General features: G+C 36.4%; 1 protein-coding gene across 1 annotated transcript in view; it reads right to left on the reverse strand.

The window, feature by feature from the left end:
- Nucleotides 1–310: 310 nt before the first annotated feature.
- The window catches only part of LOC145987039 (scavenger receptor class B member 1-like), a 67,263-nt gene continuing 51,539 nt past the window's right edge, over nt 311–16,034 (reverse strand). The window contains exons 5-9 of the mRNA XM_083121498.1: nt 14,793–14,999; nt 13,668–14,025; nt 10,760–10,881; nt 2,632–2,760; nt 311–798 (exon numbers count right to left, since the gene is read on the reverse strand). Of these exons, the coding sequence (XP_082977624.1) occupies nt 595–798; nt 2,632–2,760; nt 10,760–10,881; nt 13,668–14,025; nt 14,793–14,999 (1,020 nt within the window). The 3' untranslated portion in view covers nt 311–594. The remainder of the gene's footprint in view (nt 799–2,631; nt 2,761–10,759; nt 10,882–13,667; nt 14,026–14,792; nt 15,000–16,034) is intronic.

The following is a 16,034-nucleotide window of genomic DNA, read 5'->3' on the forward strand; positions in this document are numbered from 1 at the left end:
TTAAGTGCCCTTTTAGCGTGCCTTGTTACCAAAGCTACGCGAAATTTCCTAAAAACATGCCAAAAACGAGTGGATGCACGAGGCCGTTACAGTTAACGTGCTTATTTTTAATGTAATTGTGACTATGATTCTGAGAACTTGAAGTCATTTCGAAGTTAGCGGCTTCCATAGCATGCACGCGATGAGAGTTGGTGTCCGGGCAGCTGCCAAGTGTGCCCCCATCAGGCGCAAAGGGGGAAAGAAAGAACCTGTACAAGATGATGGTGATAACATCCCAAATATGTACGCTGACAATAATGTTAATGTTTTTATTTTGTTATTGACAAAAGTATAATAATATTTACATTTAGATATCATGCAACAGACTTTGACGACACTATATCTGCCTTTGGTTCCATGTTTGACTCATGACACACAATATTGCTATTCGATGAGAGTATCAAATTTGAGTCGTACAACATAGTTAGATCCTGTTCATGTTTAAGGTCATGATTAATAAAAAGAGGTAGTGTTGACAATAACTGGTCATAATGCAATGCAGTTCAATAAATATCTTCACGTAGTCATGTTGGCAACACTCATTAACAACATATCTTACATACTGAGATCGCAATTATGCTGAGTGCTTGCGGAGAATTTTCTTTTAGTTATTTTTATCACATTTGATCTAATGGCATATCTTAGAAGCATGACTAATGTTAGCAGTGCAGTAGCCATTGACAGAAGTGCCATCAGGGGTGACAAATAGGCAGCCAAGAAGACCAGGCACGCAAACTGAAGTGGAAGTTGATGTACAGTCTGTAATGAAAATAGAGAAATGATTGGTTACTTACTGTTCTTCTGTGTACAATAATAATTTTTCTATCTCATATCCTTACAGGAGGAGGTTAGGCAAGTGTGATTTGGTGGACTTGGCAGCAATACAATGAAGCTCCTGCATGCTAAGAATGATTATTTATACATTCAGAGAGGTTAGGATTGTTTATTGCCTTGGTAGAGTAGGAAGCACATGTATGTATTACCAAACAAATTGCTCATCGCCATATTATTTTCTATTTGTTTTGTTTTATGGAATACGATCATTCGGAATTGAAAAAAAAAACACCAAACAATGTGCTGGAAACTTCTACGCAAGCATATCAATCCATTCCTTAAAACCATGTAGAATTCAAGAGTAAATTGAATGAAAATAGTTGTGAACATTTTGCCAAGAATACTTGTGCATCCCATTGTACCAGTATTTGCACACTTTTTTCCATGCTTAGAAAATGCTTTGGATAGTAGCGCCTTACAAATGTAGTCACTTGCACTTACAGCATCATTTATCATAAGAGAGTCTCCCTGGCAGCAAAGTGGTAACGCAGTAGCCTTGTAATCAAACGGTACCAGGTTTGATACCCAATAAAGGCACATAGTGGTTCAGATTCCACTTTAAACTGTAGGTCCACTCCCAATTAGCCTTTCTGTGGATAAGGTAAGCTTAAAACCAAACTCAGCAACAGCATTGGTGATAAAATAATATCTGTGACTAAAACACGTAAAATTAGTTTCTCCAAACTTCAAATTTATTTCTACTCTAAAGCCATTCCTCATCCTCCTGTACAACTTGTAAAAATCATTACACAATTGGATCTTTGATCCAAAAACAAATGTTATTCAATCCTAATTATCGTAACTCTTTTGCAGATTGTTCCTGTATTCACATTCAAGATAGACTTAGTGCTGAACAAACAGACTTGATAACCCTTGACAAAGGCACTTAGTCATTACAAGTGCCTCTGTCTCTCTAATAAAACTGTACTTGTAGTCACGTTTGCTCCTGGTCACCTCCTACGGTAGTGTCAAATACCATTATTGTACATGTTCCATGATGCACTTAAGGTAAAGTTCCTCATGCTTATAGCACCGTGCCATCAAGGCACATTTAGGGGATGTGGGGGTAGGGCCCCACACATTTCGATCTCAATCATTTTGGGTGTGATGTGATCTGCACCATGCTCCAGCCACATTTATCCCCCAGGCAACCATTGATTTGAGGTTGGGTGAGCCCCAGAGCCACTTTATTTGTGGAGAAGACTGGAAAAATTACGACCTTAGATCACCCACCGTGGGAATTAACCCTGGGTTTTCCACGTGGCAGTCAGATGCCCTATCAACTAGACCACTGCGGCTCTGTACTTAATGACTTATGTAAAGTTTTATTGTGTTCTCTGTTTTGAAGTGAGACTTTAAAATGTAGCTTAGCAGAGGCAAATGTCACCTATCTCAAAAGTGTTCTAACCAAATTCACCAAGTTATGTGAAAACAGTGTATGGTATGGCTTATTTCTAATACTGACTAGAGATGGACGATATCGAAAATTTGATATGATATATCATCAAGAAAATATCGTCACAGACGATACGATATTATTTCTGTATTGTGATATTGGCGATATATCGTCTCCACGATATATATTGCTAAAATGTCATGATGATATGTGCCAAATATTGTGATGCTATATTACCTACATGATATATATCGCCAAAATATTGTGATGAAATATCGCCAAATATCATGATGATAGATCCCCTACACAAATATACATTGCCAAAAAATCATAACATTATTTCGCCGAACACTAATACTGACCTCCTCTGCCCAGGCAACAGGCAAAACAGTATCCTCTTTAAATATTTTCATGTGCCTTATTCCTTTTGATTTTTTCACATCGATATTTATTTGAAGTCTTGCTGCTCCACTCAGAGGTAAACCAAATTTCTGAAGAAAAAAGAGAACATAGGAAAAAAAATATCAGTTAATCAACTTCACACATAACCTGCTGTTTGCTGCGATAAAACAATTGAAGAATTCGAAGTGCATGTAGATCAAGTGCTACAGCGCACAAAGGTTTCATTGTGAAACCAATAAGCATAAGGTACATGGTTTGAGCTGTGTAAAATGAAATATTTCTTGCAACAAAATGCACTTGGTTACATGAAAAAGTACATTGCTGAATTTTTGTTATTATTTTGCAGAAATCATTGTTGTAACTTTCACATTATTTTTTCTCCAAATCAAGCTGTACTCAGCAATACAATTATTGATTGATTGATTGAGTTGGTGTTTTAAGTCCACTTTATGCACAGTATGGCTAATCGGGACTGGACCTACAGTTTAAAGTGGATCCGAACCACTATGTGCCTCCTCCGGGTATCAAACCCTTGATTAGAAGGCAACGATGCTGCCACGGCCCCACTGGGGAGGCCAGCAATAAAATGATAAAGAAAGATAATTCACTATGATGTCAAGGGTCCCAGGTTCGAATCCCCGGCTGCACATGGCATGTCACTGCTTCGTATCATCACTCATATTCACGATTATCCAAAAGTGGTAGAGGAACGAACTAAACCAAATCAATCAGTCAAACTGAATGGTTATCACGCTTGACTTTGTTATTTTTGGTTCGATTCCACACAAGTTCCAGAAGTTTGGTGGTTTCACAGCATCATGAGGATAATTGGCTAGCTATTTTGAAGTCTTGGAGAACTGGGAAGGAGTAGCAATTTTCACTGTAATTTTTACTGTATACGAATATATATATATATTGGGGAAATTGACAGAATACACTGGAAATCATGTAAGAAACCAAATTGCAACTTACTATGCACAAAACAACATACAATGGATCTGTTATTTTACATTCCCCGATTTAACATTTTCTCACATTATTCAATCCTGACGGTCCCAACATTGCAAAAATTTTTAAAAATTTCCTCGATATTATATTTTCCTGCATTTTTAGTTTTTCCAGCTTCATCCCATGGAAAATGTAAAATCGAGGATACACTTTATTTAGCATGTAATTTTATCCGGTCATAATTTCTTTCTTTCTTCTTTTCTTCTTTCATGTTTTTTGTGTTATCATGAATGTGAATGCCTGTTGTATCTTGTTTATGTATAATATATTTGTCATAGGGTCATTCGATGTCAAATTAACCGATAAAAAATATTTTTGAACCTTTAGGATTCAGATTTTTAAAATTTTTTATTTATACATTGTAGCTATGAAGAGGACAAAAACTGCCAAATTTCAGATCGGCTCTTAGTTTTTGAGTTAACTTTCAAAAAATAACTTTTAAAAAAGCAAAAATTCCAAAATTTGACGACATTTTGAAATCTTTAAACAGCTGTAGATCAAAAGCTATTTGTCCTAGAGAGCTTAAATTGGTGTCATTCTCATCTGCTTTTAATGAGCTTTAATTTGAGTGTCTCAGAAACAATTTTTATTTTTTTTGGAAAAAAATATGTGTTTTGAAGACATGAATTGACTTAGTGTGCAAAATTTCATAATGGGACGTCAATGGGTTCTTATTGAAATTATTTTTTTGCTATTGTAAAATGTATGACATTTGCTAAATTTGTTGACTTCCATGTTAAAACCATAACTATAAGCTGAGTGCTTGATATTGGAGTCTTCATACTAGTTCATTTTATAATTTTTGGACAACAAATTACATGAATATACCTAAAATTTATCACTTTTAATATCAAGTAAGCAAATTGAAAAATGTGCATGGGAAGCCATTAAATAACAGGAATTTTATTCTAAACTTCATGGAGATTTATGCACAATGAAAATTTGTGTTTCAGCACTCAAAAAGGTTCCTTAGCAACATGCCATAAAGGTGTTGTGACTAGGGATGGCCAAACGGATCCGGATCCAAAAGTTACGGATCTGGATCCGGATCCGAAAATTCCGGATCCGGATCCGGATCTGAAAGTTTCGGATCTGGATCCGGATCCGAGAGTTCCGGATCCGAAAGTTCCGGATCTGGATCCGGATCCGAAAGTTCCGGATCTGGATCCGGATCCGAAAGTTCCGGATCTGGATCCGGATCCGAGAGTTCCGGATCCGCGGATCCGGATCCGGGTCTGAAAGTTTCGGATCCGGATCCAAAAATTTCGGATCCGGGTCCGAAAGTTTCGGATCTGGATCCGGATCCGAAAATCCGGATCCGGATCCTAGAGTTTCGTATCTCAATCCCATTATAATATTACCACACCTTAGTCCTACAAGAATTTTTTTCAAGTGTTGTTCCTAAAATACTTTGCTACGCATCGGCTAACACACTCGTGCACAAATGTCCGAAGTGATTTTGTAAATGCCATTGAAACGAATATGTATTCATTCGAATGTATTGGAAATGAAAACACACATAAATGTGAGACATTCCATTCCAGGATGAAACCTTTAACACATATAACAAGATAGAAATGTTATACAAAAATTATACAATTGTTCTACAGTTACAGTTCTACAAATTAAAATTAAACATTATAATATATGCAGTGTTAAATAATTACAAAATGTAAGACTAACAAGGGAGGTTATCTAAGTATCCCCCTCCGATTTCCATGAAACTTGGCAGGTGTATAGTGGGGCCCAAAGGAAGAATTACGTGTTTTTTTGTTTCAGCTAAGAAACGGTTTTAGGGGGCAAAAGCCTTTCAAATGTCAAGATGAGGACAAATTGAAGTGAGGATCTGACCCCTGTGTCCCTCCCATTTCCATAAAACTTGGCAGGTGTATAGTGGGGCCCAATGAAAGAAATAAGTGGTTTTTTTTTGTTTCAGCTAAAAAACGGTTTTAGGGGGCAAAACCCCCTCAAATGTCAAGATGAGGACAAATTGAAGTGAGGATCTGACCCCTGTGTCCCTCCCATTTCCATAAAACTTGGCAGGTGTATAGTGGGGCCCAATGAAAGAAATAAGTGTTTTTTTTTGTTTCAGCTAAAAAACGGTTTTAGGGGGCAAAACCCCCTCAAATGTCAAGATGAGGACAAATTGAAGTGAGGATCTGACCCCTGTGTCCCTCCCATTTCCATAAAACTTGGCAGGTGTATAGTGGGGCCCAATGAAAGAAATAAGTGTTTTTTTTTGTTTCAGCTAAAAAACGGTTTTAGGGGGCAAAACCCCCTCAAATGTCAAGATGAGGACAAATTGAAGTGAGGATCGGACCCCTGTGTCCCCCTCCGATTTCCATGATACTTGGTAGGTGTGTGTATAAACGGGCCCAAATGAAGAAATAAGTGTTCTTTTTTGTTTCGGCTAAAAAACGATTTTAGGGGGCAACCCCCCCTCAAATGTCAATATGAGGACACATTTAAGTGGGCATTTGATTTGTGTGTCCCCCTCCGATTTCCATGAAACTTGGCAGGTGTATAGTGGGGCCCAAAGGAAGAAATACATGTTTTTTTTTGTTTCAGCTAAAAAACGGTTTTACAGTGCGAAACCCACTGAATTGTCAAGATGAGGACAAATTGAAGTGGGGATCTGACCCCTATGTCCTCCTCAGATTTCCATGAAACTTGGCAGGTGTGTGTATAAACGGGCCCAAATGAAGAAATACGTGTTTTTTTGTTTCGGAAAAAAATTTGTTCTAGGGGGCAACCTCCTCTCAAATGTCAAGATGAGGACAAATTGAAGTAAGGATCTGACCGCTGTGTTCCCCTCCGATTTCCATGAAACGTGGCAGGTGTATAGAGGGGCCCGAAGGAAGAATTACGTGTTTTTTTGTTTGAGCTAAAAACTGTTTCAGGGGGCAAAATCCCCTCAAATGTCAAGATGAGGACAAATTGAAGTAAGGATCTGACCCCTGTGTTCCCCTCCGATTTTCATGAAACTTCGCAGGTGTATAGAGGGGCCCAAAGGAAGAAATACGTGTTTTTTTGTTTCGGATAAAATACTGTTTTAGGGGGCAAAACCCGCCTCAAATGTCAAGATTAGGACAAATTGCCGTGGGAATCATCTGACCCCTGTGTCCCCCTCCGATTCCCATGAAATTTGACAGGTGTATAGAGAGGCCGTATGCCCCCTGTTTCTTCCTATGCCATATTTACGTGGTTTCGGGGACAGATCTCTACTTCAATTTCTCCTCATCTTGACATTTGAGGGGGGGGGGCCTCTATACACCTGCCAAGTTTCATGGAAATCGGAGGGGGAGACTTAGACCTCCCTAGTAAGTAAGTGTATTAATTAACTACAAATCGCGCACGCGAGCACACACACTATATATATATATTTGTATGTATATTATATATATATGTATATTAGCAGGTAACAATATGTTATAAGCACGTTCTTACTTTCCAAAGAAGCGCATGTGGGATGGCAAAACGGATCCGGATCCGAAAATTCCGGATCCGAATCCGAAAGTACCTGATCCGGATCTGAAAGTACCGGATCCGAAAATTTTGGATCCGGATCCGAAAATTCTGGATCCGGATCCGAAAGTTCTGAATCCGGATCCGAAAGTTCTGGATCCGGATCCGAATCTGAAAATTCCGGATCCGCGGATCCGGATCCGAAAGTTCTGGATCCGGATCCGGATCTGAAAATTCCGGATCTGAAAATTCCGGATCCGCAAGTTCTGGATCCGGATCTGAAAATTCCGGATCCGCAGATCCGGATCTGAAAAATTTTAGGATCCGGATCCCGGAACCAACCGGATCCGGATTTCGGATCCGCCAGGATCCGGATCTGGCCACCCCTAGTTGTGACGATCGAGCAGTACGTGCCTGCCAGTAGCACGTACAACATTGCCGCTACACTGTTGACTTGCACCGTAGAAGAGCAATGAAGTATTAGTTTTTTGAGGGCAGAGGGAGTGAAACCTTCTGAAATCTACAGCAGAATGGAGGTTCAGTACGGAGCAATTTGTTTAAGTAAGAGGAAAGCATACTAAATTAATAGATTTGCTGATCGATCTTCTGTTTCAGTGACTCAGTTGGCACGCAAACTGGCATCCCACTCTGATGTTCATCACTGACATTTCGTGTTCTGTCTAAATCTTAAACAGTTGTCTCCGTACTGAACCTCCATTCTGCTGTAGATATCAGAAGGTTTCACTCCCCCTGACCTCAAAAAAACGAATAACACTTTGATGCTCTTCTACGGTGCAAGTTAACAGTGTAGCAGCCATGTTGTACGAGCTACTGCACAGGCATATATTAAGAATGTGAAAAAGAAGGCAAAATAAATAGCCTATGGAAACAGCTGGAAAAGAATGGCTATGAGAAGCAGGATAGACTGGACATAAACAGAAGGAGGAAGAAAACGGGCAGGGAAGAATTGGAAGAGAAAGAAAAAGAAGAAGAGAAAGAAAAAGAGAGAAGGTTTGGAATAAGGAGTATGGGGAAGATAACAGAAAAGATATGCAAAGTGCTTAGGAAAGCGGGAATTAAAACTTACAGGAAGGGAGGGAGAAGCATCTTAGGAATAGCGAGGAATGCTAACAAGAAAAAGGAAAACAGAGAAGAGGAAGAGGAAGGGATTATCTACGAAGTGAAATGTAAAGAATGTCAGAGTGTGTACATAGGAGAAACGAAAAAAAAGGCTGAAAGACAGGTTGAAACAACATAGGGATGATGTACGACTTAAGAGAGAGAGAAATGCAATATTTAAACACACGAGAGAAACAGGACATGACATAGAGTGGGATGAGGCTAAGCAGATAGGAAGGGAGAAGAGAATGCTAGTGAGAAAATGGAAGGAAGCCAAGGAAATAGAGAAGAAAGGTGAAGAAGACACAATGAACTGGAATGGGGGACTGAAGTTAAACAAAGAATGGAAGAAGATGTTAGAAAGAGTGGAAAGGACAAGAGAGAAAGAGGAGAGGAGAAGGAAGAAAAATGAAGGGAAAAGAGCGTGAGATTAAAAGTCCAACCACATTCTATATGGAAGTAATTATGTTTAGCCTTTTAGGTGAAAGTAAAGTTGGCAAGTGAAAGTCACCTGCTAGAAAGTTCCAAACAACTTTCTAAATAGTCTGGAGAGAGTAATGTTTGTGTGTATATATAATGCCCTGTTTTTATATCTTGTTACTTTTGTACTTGATACAGAGTCTGAAGAAGACCTTGCTAGAAGGTTGAAACGTTACGTTTAGTTTATGTTTTTAATAAAATAAATTACTGCCTTGGTCAGCATATTTAGTTTTTCATAATCATGGAAACAAGGCTTAATGGTGTTATAAAGGCATATATTGCTCGATCGTCATGACACCTTTATGGCATGTTGCTAAGAAACATTTTTGAGTGCTGAAACACAAATTTTCATTGTGCATAAATCTCCATGTTGTTCAATGACTTCCCCTCGTACATTTTTCAATTTGCTTACTTGATATTAAAAGTGATAAAATTTTAGGTATTTCCATGTTATTTGTTGTCCAAAAATTATAAAATGAACTAATATGAAGACTCCAATATCAAGCACTCAGCTTATGGTTATGGTTTTAAGATGGAAGTCAACAAATTTCATACACATTACAATAGAAAAATAATAAGTTCCATAGGAACCCATTGCCGTCCCATTATGAAATTTTGCACACTAAGTCAATTGATGTCTTCAAAACATATATTTTTTTCCAAAAAATTAAAAATTGTTTTTTTGAGATTTTCAAAAAGAACTTTTTTTTTAAAGTGTTTTGAAAATTACAAAATTCACAGTCACCTTGCATTTAAAATTAAAGCTCATTAAAAGCAGAAGAGAATGACACAAATTTCAGCTCTCTAGGTCAAATAATTTTTGATCTACAGCTGTTTAAAGATTTCAAAATGTCGTCAAATTTTGGGATTTTTGCTTTTTTGAAAGTCAATAACTCAGAAGCTGAGCCGCAAAAATCTGAAATTCGGTAGGTTTTGTCAACATTACTGGTACTACCACTGCACCAGAAATTATTTATTTCTGAGATGTCGAGGTTCAGACCCCGGTTGATTTGACATGGAGTGATCCCATATAATAAACTTTTTTTTTACATACATTTTAATTTGTTTCTATCATGCTTTAGTGTTTATTCCCAAATCTTTTTGTGCAGTGATAGGTTAAACTAGCATCAAATGCCTAATAAATAGTATTCAAAGTAGTATGTAGTAAACACCAGCCTCTGTGGTGATGTGGTAAGCACAGTGCTCTACAATGCCTGGGGTTCTGGGTTTGGATTCTGGCCTGGACATGGGTGTTCTTTGTGTTGTTTCATCATATTGTCACTCATTCTTATCTTCGAGATTAGCCAAAAGTAGCAGAAATGCAAAGGAAACCAAAAATCAATCAGTATGTAGTAATTGAACCCAGCTTGTCAGACCATTGTGGTCTCAGGTTCAGTGTACCATTGAGTGATGCAAAGAACATATTTTTTGTATTTCATACTGCGAGTATGTTCAGAACATGCACTTGCGTCTCTCATAAACATTAATCATTTGCCTTCGATATAAACTAAAATAATGGTGCACAAATAACATGTAAATTTGTTCAAATATTATATTACAAGCTAGAATTTTGATATTTTTGTGCTTGACCGTTCCTGGCTCGGTGACCAAACGTGTTGAGTGGCCAACTTTCAATGTTGAGACTGAAGTTTCTAGGTAAAAGTCCTGATCTGGGCATGGATATTTTCCATGAATTTCCCTTCATCAATTTCATCTGAGTATCGCTCATCCTCATTGTCATTATTAGCCAAAATTGGCATAAAAACGACACAAATACCAAAGTTAAGATATAATACACGTACTTGACTGAATAGGTAGAATGTTTTCTGTTCTACAAACAGCCCAGATTTTTAGAAAAACATTAAAATTTGTATTTTTTCATAGTGGAGACTTTGATACTCCAAAATACCTATTTTTTTTCCTTCTGGTGCTCTGTGGTTTCTACTACATAATCGCTTTTTTAATCAAATTGTATCATCTTATCTTAAAAGATATCTATGGTGTAATTCCACTTACTGGCAGAATATCAACATATGATCCATGCTCTTCTTTTACAGCTGGTGAAATTCCATCCACCATGTTGAGTAGTTGTGGATCTCCAAGGTAGAAGTGAGGATATGAAATGAGGAAGGGTCCTCCTGGTTTGAAGAAGAAGAGAAAATCCTTTCAAGGTATTGTAGATAATGCTAATAATGCTAGACTTACGGGATTTTCATTTTCTGTTAAGGAAACTTATCAAGTTTCAGTAGATCTCCACATGTAAGCCTTTAGTGGCCCGACAAATATCAAGATGGTACACTATCGATGGCCAAGTGTTTTGCAAGTGTGGCTTAACAGTTTAACAAGCATCTATTATTTTCTGTTGTAGTTTTTTGTGTCACTTTTTTTTTACATGTATGTTGGATACCCTACAAGAGATGCTATCGGAGATTGAAATCCGTCAAACGAAAAACAGCATTAAATTTTCTGTCACACTGTGAAAGGTGCAAGTTTGGCCCATATGTTTAATCACATGCTGCATGCTCACCGTATGTTTCTTTATGAGTAATGGCAAAGTTGGAGATACCTTGAATTAATCTAGTTCAGCATATATTTTCAGTTCTTATTTCTAGTATTGTAGTATTTGTTTCCGACATAGATTGGAGGCTTTTGGTAATTGGTATAACAGTTTTGGAGGGATGCTTTGAATAGTGATTCTCAAGATTATAATTGAAAGTAATTAATGCATTTGTGGAAAATTTTATGCACCAGTTTATTAAGATAAGCATACGGTTACTTCTTGTCAGAATCAGAAATGCAATGAATAGCAATTACTTACAATACATTGTAAATGTATCAAATATACATAATACGTACAAGTAGAATACTTAGGTAATTTGGGGAAAACTGCTCAAAACCTGAAGTGTTCTTGTTGGAAATGGACACTGAGAACATATTCTACTTATTGTCTAAATTGGTGATATTTGATTTTTGATATTCCATACAAATACTTATTTTCCTGTAGTTTACGGTTATTACAAACATAAGAAAACAGTTTTTCGTTGTGACGTTTCAGGAGAACACACGCTCCCTTCATCAGACATTTATTTTCATTTTGACTAAAGATACAGTTATAACAACGGTTAGCAATTTTTTAAACAAAATAATCCGTTATATAATGGATGTTGTCAATGTTACATTGTTGTAATATAGCAACTTAACTGTGAAAAGAAGCAGTCTGTTTTATTTTTATTTCAGATAAAAGAAATTTTGATCACATTATTTTTTATTTAAAATTATGAATCCTAAATAGCATCAGGTAATTCAAAGTCATCATTGTTTTCACAAAGTCTCTTGATGTTTTCTGTTACATTAAATTTTAAAGATAGTGGCTTACTCCATTTGTGAAAAATAAAACTCCATACTGGATCTATGTTACCATTTTCATTATTTAATTTATTCCAGTGTTGTTCTGCAATGAATGAAGCTTCCCAGACATTCAACTCTATGTTTCCCGTCAATCTTTTTAAAACCCTTCTGTTTTTAATCAAATGCTTTTCTTTGATGATGTGAGCTGAAAAACCCGTTCTTGGGTTTACATTTATAATGTCCAAATTGTGTTCATGCCATCTTATTGCCATTTTCCTTGCTGTTTGTCCTACATAATCCTTTGAACATGAACAACTTTTTTTATATATTCCTGTGGTTTCCACATCTGGTAGAGAGTTTCTCATTTTGAATTCATTTAATGAATTCAAAATTTTAATTCAATTAATTTAATTTTCAGCATCGAAGAAAAGCATTTGATTAAAAAGAGAAGGGTTTTAAAAAGATTGACGGAAAACATAGAGTTCAATGTCTGGGAAGCTTCGTTAATTGCAGAACAACACTGGAATAAATTAAATAATGAAAATGGTAACATAGATCCAGTATGGAGTTTTCTATTTCACAAATGGAGTAAGCCACCATCTTTAAAAATTTAATGTAACAGAAAACATCAAGAGACTTTGTGAAAACAATGATAACTTTGAATTACCTGATGATATTTAGGATTCATAATTTTAAATAAAAAATAATGTGATCAATTTTTTTTATCTGAAATAGAAATAAGACAGACTGCTTCTTTTCACAGTTAAGTTGCTATGTTACAACAATGTAACAATGACAACATCCATTATATAACGGATTATTTTTGTTTAAAAAATTGCTAACTGTATCTTTAGTCAAAATGAAAATAAATGTCTGATGAAAGGAGCGTGTGTTCTCCTGAATGGTCACAAGGAAAAACTGTTTTCTTATGCTTGTTATAACCGTAAACTACAGGAAAATAATTCTACAATGCAAGCAATGCGTACATCCAAGAAAAACTATTAATACAAATACTTGTTTCTATATTTAATTTATTCATTTATTTTACAAGAGAGTGCAATAAATTCGTCATTTGAACAGTATTTAAGATTTAACACTAATTTATTAAATAGAGCATTAAAAGTGGTCAGTGAAATTTGTTTTAAAATGCCTGGAAACTTGAAAAATCTTCGGTAATGTGTTTTGGTATAATGTTAGGAGCCTCATTTTTTTAAAATTATTTTTTTCTTTTTATGTTCAAATTGTGAAATGATAATTTAAACTGCCTTTCTCATGTTTATCGTCATTGATATACTGCTTCTTCTTTTGTCATTTTTATATCTAATTTCTATTTTTACCCCTCAAAAACCAACATACTTCCACTGGCCGTTTGTTATTCATTGTTGTTCCACCTTAATGCATTTCACTTAAGAGGTTCAATTATTGTAACTGTTGGATACCAGATCAACAATTTTTAATACAATATATAAATCCCTAATTTTATAATCTGATCATATTAGCAAAGGTACATTCTTTTCATATCCTAATGCTTCAGAGAATAGAATGATTTTCAGAATTGTCAGTTTTGGATACTTACCGTAAACACATTCACTTATGTCCAATACGCCGTAAAGCGGACAAGAATCAGGAGTCTCACATGCATGATCTTCAGGTGACGTCACTAAATTTTTGAAAACATATCGATATGCAGGAATTCCGTGCGAATAAACATCCTCAGAGTATTGAAGCCTGACCATCCTACATACTTCTGTCCTGAAGATGTCAAACTCTGTGTCTCTTGTCAAATATATAGGGTAAAGGCCAATGTCGTAACCATAAACTTCCTTTGTGTCACTTTCGAAGGTCTTGTTGTTTATTCTGATTATTCTACCTCGTTCACCTTTAGTCCCTGTGCCTGTGAATATTGTCATCGTGTCTGGATATGTAATGTTCACCTGAAAAAAAAAGATAAACACAGGACGTTTACAAATTTTACGACTTTGAAAAAAGCATGGGTAGAAATGTTTTTGTTACCTAAATGCTGCTTGCATATTTAGCTTTTTAAGGAATATTTTATAACAATAATCTCCAAGAAATAATAAAAATAATGATTGTGCTGGAGGACATAGTGGTTTGGATCCCACTTTAAACTGTAGGTCCAGTCCTGAGTAGCCTTACTGTGCATAAAGTGGGCTTTATTTAAAACAACAACTCAATCAGTCAGTCAGTGATAGTTGTGCTGTTGTCATCTTATTAGATTTGCATCAGACAAACGCTTTGTGCTATTCTTCACATCAGCTAATTTAGTTGAAACTTGATGATCTTAGAGTGCTAACAATGTTTTAAACTAAATTGATTAAATTTCTTAGATGAAATGAACAGAAGTGTATTTTCCTATGCTGAGAAATGCAGTCTAGCTCTCTATTGTGCCACTCTTGGCTAATTGTGACAATGAGGATGAGTGATGATTACATGAAGTTTATATGAATGGGACACTAACAAAGAACTTCCTTATCTGGGAAGATACTGAAACCTGGCAACTTCAGGGGTAAAATAATTTGTTTATTGATGTGACAATTAATGGTACAAAATATTAATTTCCTGTACAAGAATCAATATCCAGATACCATTACATGTTTCATGTATGTTTTGTGATAGCTCTCTACAGATAAGAAAATGTTTTAGTGGAAATGTTTTGTAATTTTCTCATATATATACTTACCCGTGAAACTAGACCAAAGTTTTCCATTGGAACTTTTACTTCTCGTGGCATTATTCTCTTAAATATATTAAACAGTGTGTTGTCATGTGCAGAGAGAAGATCTTTTGCCGATATGCCTTCAAATGGCTTCCATTTAAATGTGGTCATCAGTGTCGAAAATCCCATCTTAACCATAAAAGAAGAATGCTCCAAGAATGAGGCTGCTGTCTGCAAAGAAATAAATGGGATATGTTCTGTCCATGAATGTGAAACTACCCCAAATGGCCATCACCACCCCAAACTTATACAATCACACTGACCCTCCCACCCCTGCCCTCATGCAGACCTGGTGCGAAACTACCACTCTTCGCCTTAAAACAGACTGACTTTGACCTACCTTACTAGTGAATGCCATTTACCTTCTATGAAGTTCATGTGACTATATTACCTATGTAGTATCTACGTTCTGGGACTTCTATCTATTTTTATGGTTACTGCAAACAACTTTGTATTGTTGCATTTCAAGAGGATACATGATCTTTTGTTCAGATATTTAGTTGTCTGAAAAAGGAAGCATTCAGTCGTCTGAAATATAATGATATAAACTGCCCGTATGTTTGCAGTAACAGGAACTTAGTAGAAAGAAGAATGGCTTTCTTACACTCCAAAACTTTTGTTGTTGAAATACTTAAAAGTCTACATTTGGTTTCAACCTTACATAAAAGTCTATTCATACTATGGGAATGAGAGACGTGGTAATAGATAATTAAGGTACTCATGTTTTCCGCGGCTGTTTTACATTATTTTCTATTAATTTCGGTAGCCACTGCCACCATCCTCATTGGAATTTGTTGTGTTGTTGCTTGCCGCGTTTCTGTTGTTTTTTCCTAAATTGCCGCTAGGTGTGCTGCTGTCGCCTGTATGTCTGTGTATATGTCGTCTGCTGTTCACCAGTGTTAATTGCTGCAGTAACGGAAGCCAGGCGTGGTGTGCCTGACCAGTATCCATGTTCAGTTCATGGTTGTAGTGCATGGTGGCGTGTGTTTCTTTAATTTTTGTGTCTATCAGAGTGTGTGCTTTGTATTTGACATGTACTTTCTCAATTTTATGGTTATGGAATTTGATATGTTTGGCAAGTCCGGTGGTGGGTTGGGTAGTTTTTGAATTTGATAGGTGCTGTTGAATTATCTCACTGATAAGCCTGATGGATCTGCCGATGTAATGAGCGTTGCACTCGCATTCAGCATCATAGACGCCTGGATT

The sequence above is a fragment of the Lepisma saccharinum genome, chromosome 4, assembly GCF_977018435.1.
Source record: "Lepisma saccharinum chromosome 4, izLepSacc3.1, whole genome shotgun sequence".
Taxonomy (NCBI): domain Eukaryota; kingdom Metazoa; phylum Arthropoda; class Insecta; order Zygentoma; family Lepismatidae; genus Lepisma; species Lepisma saccharinum.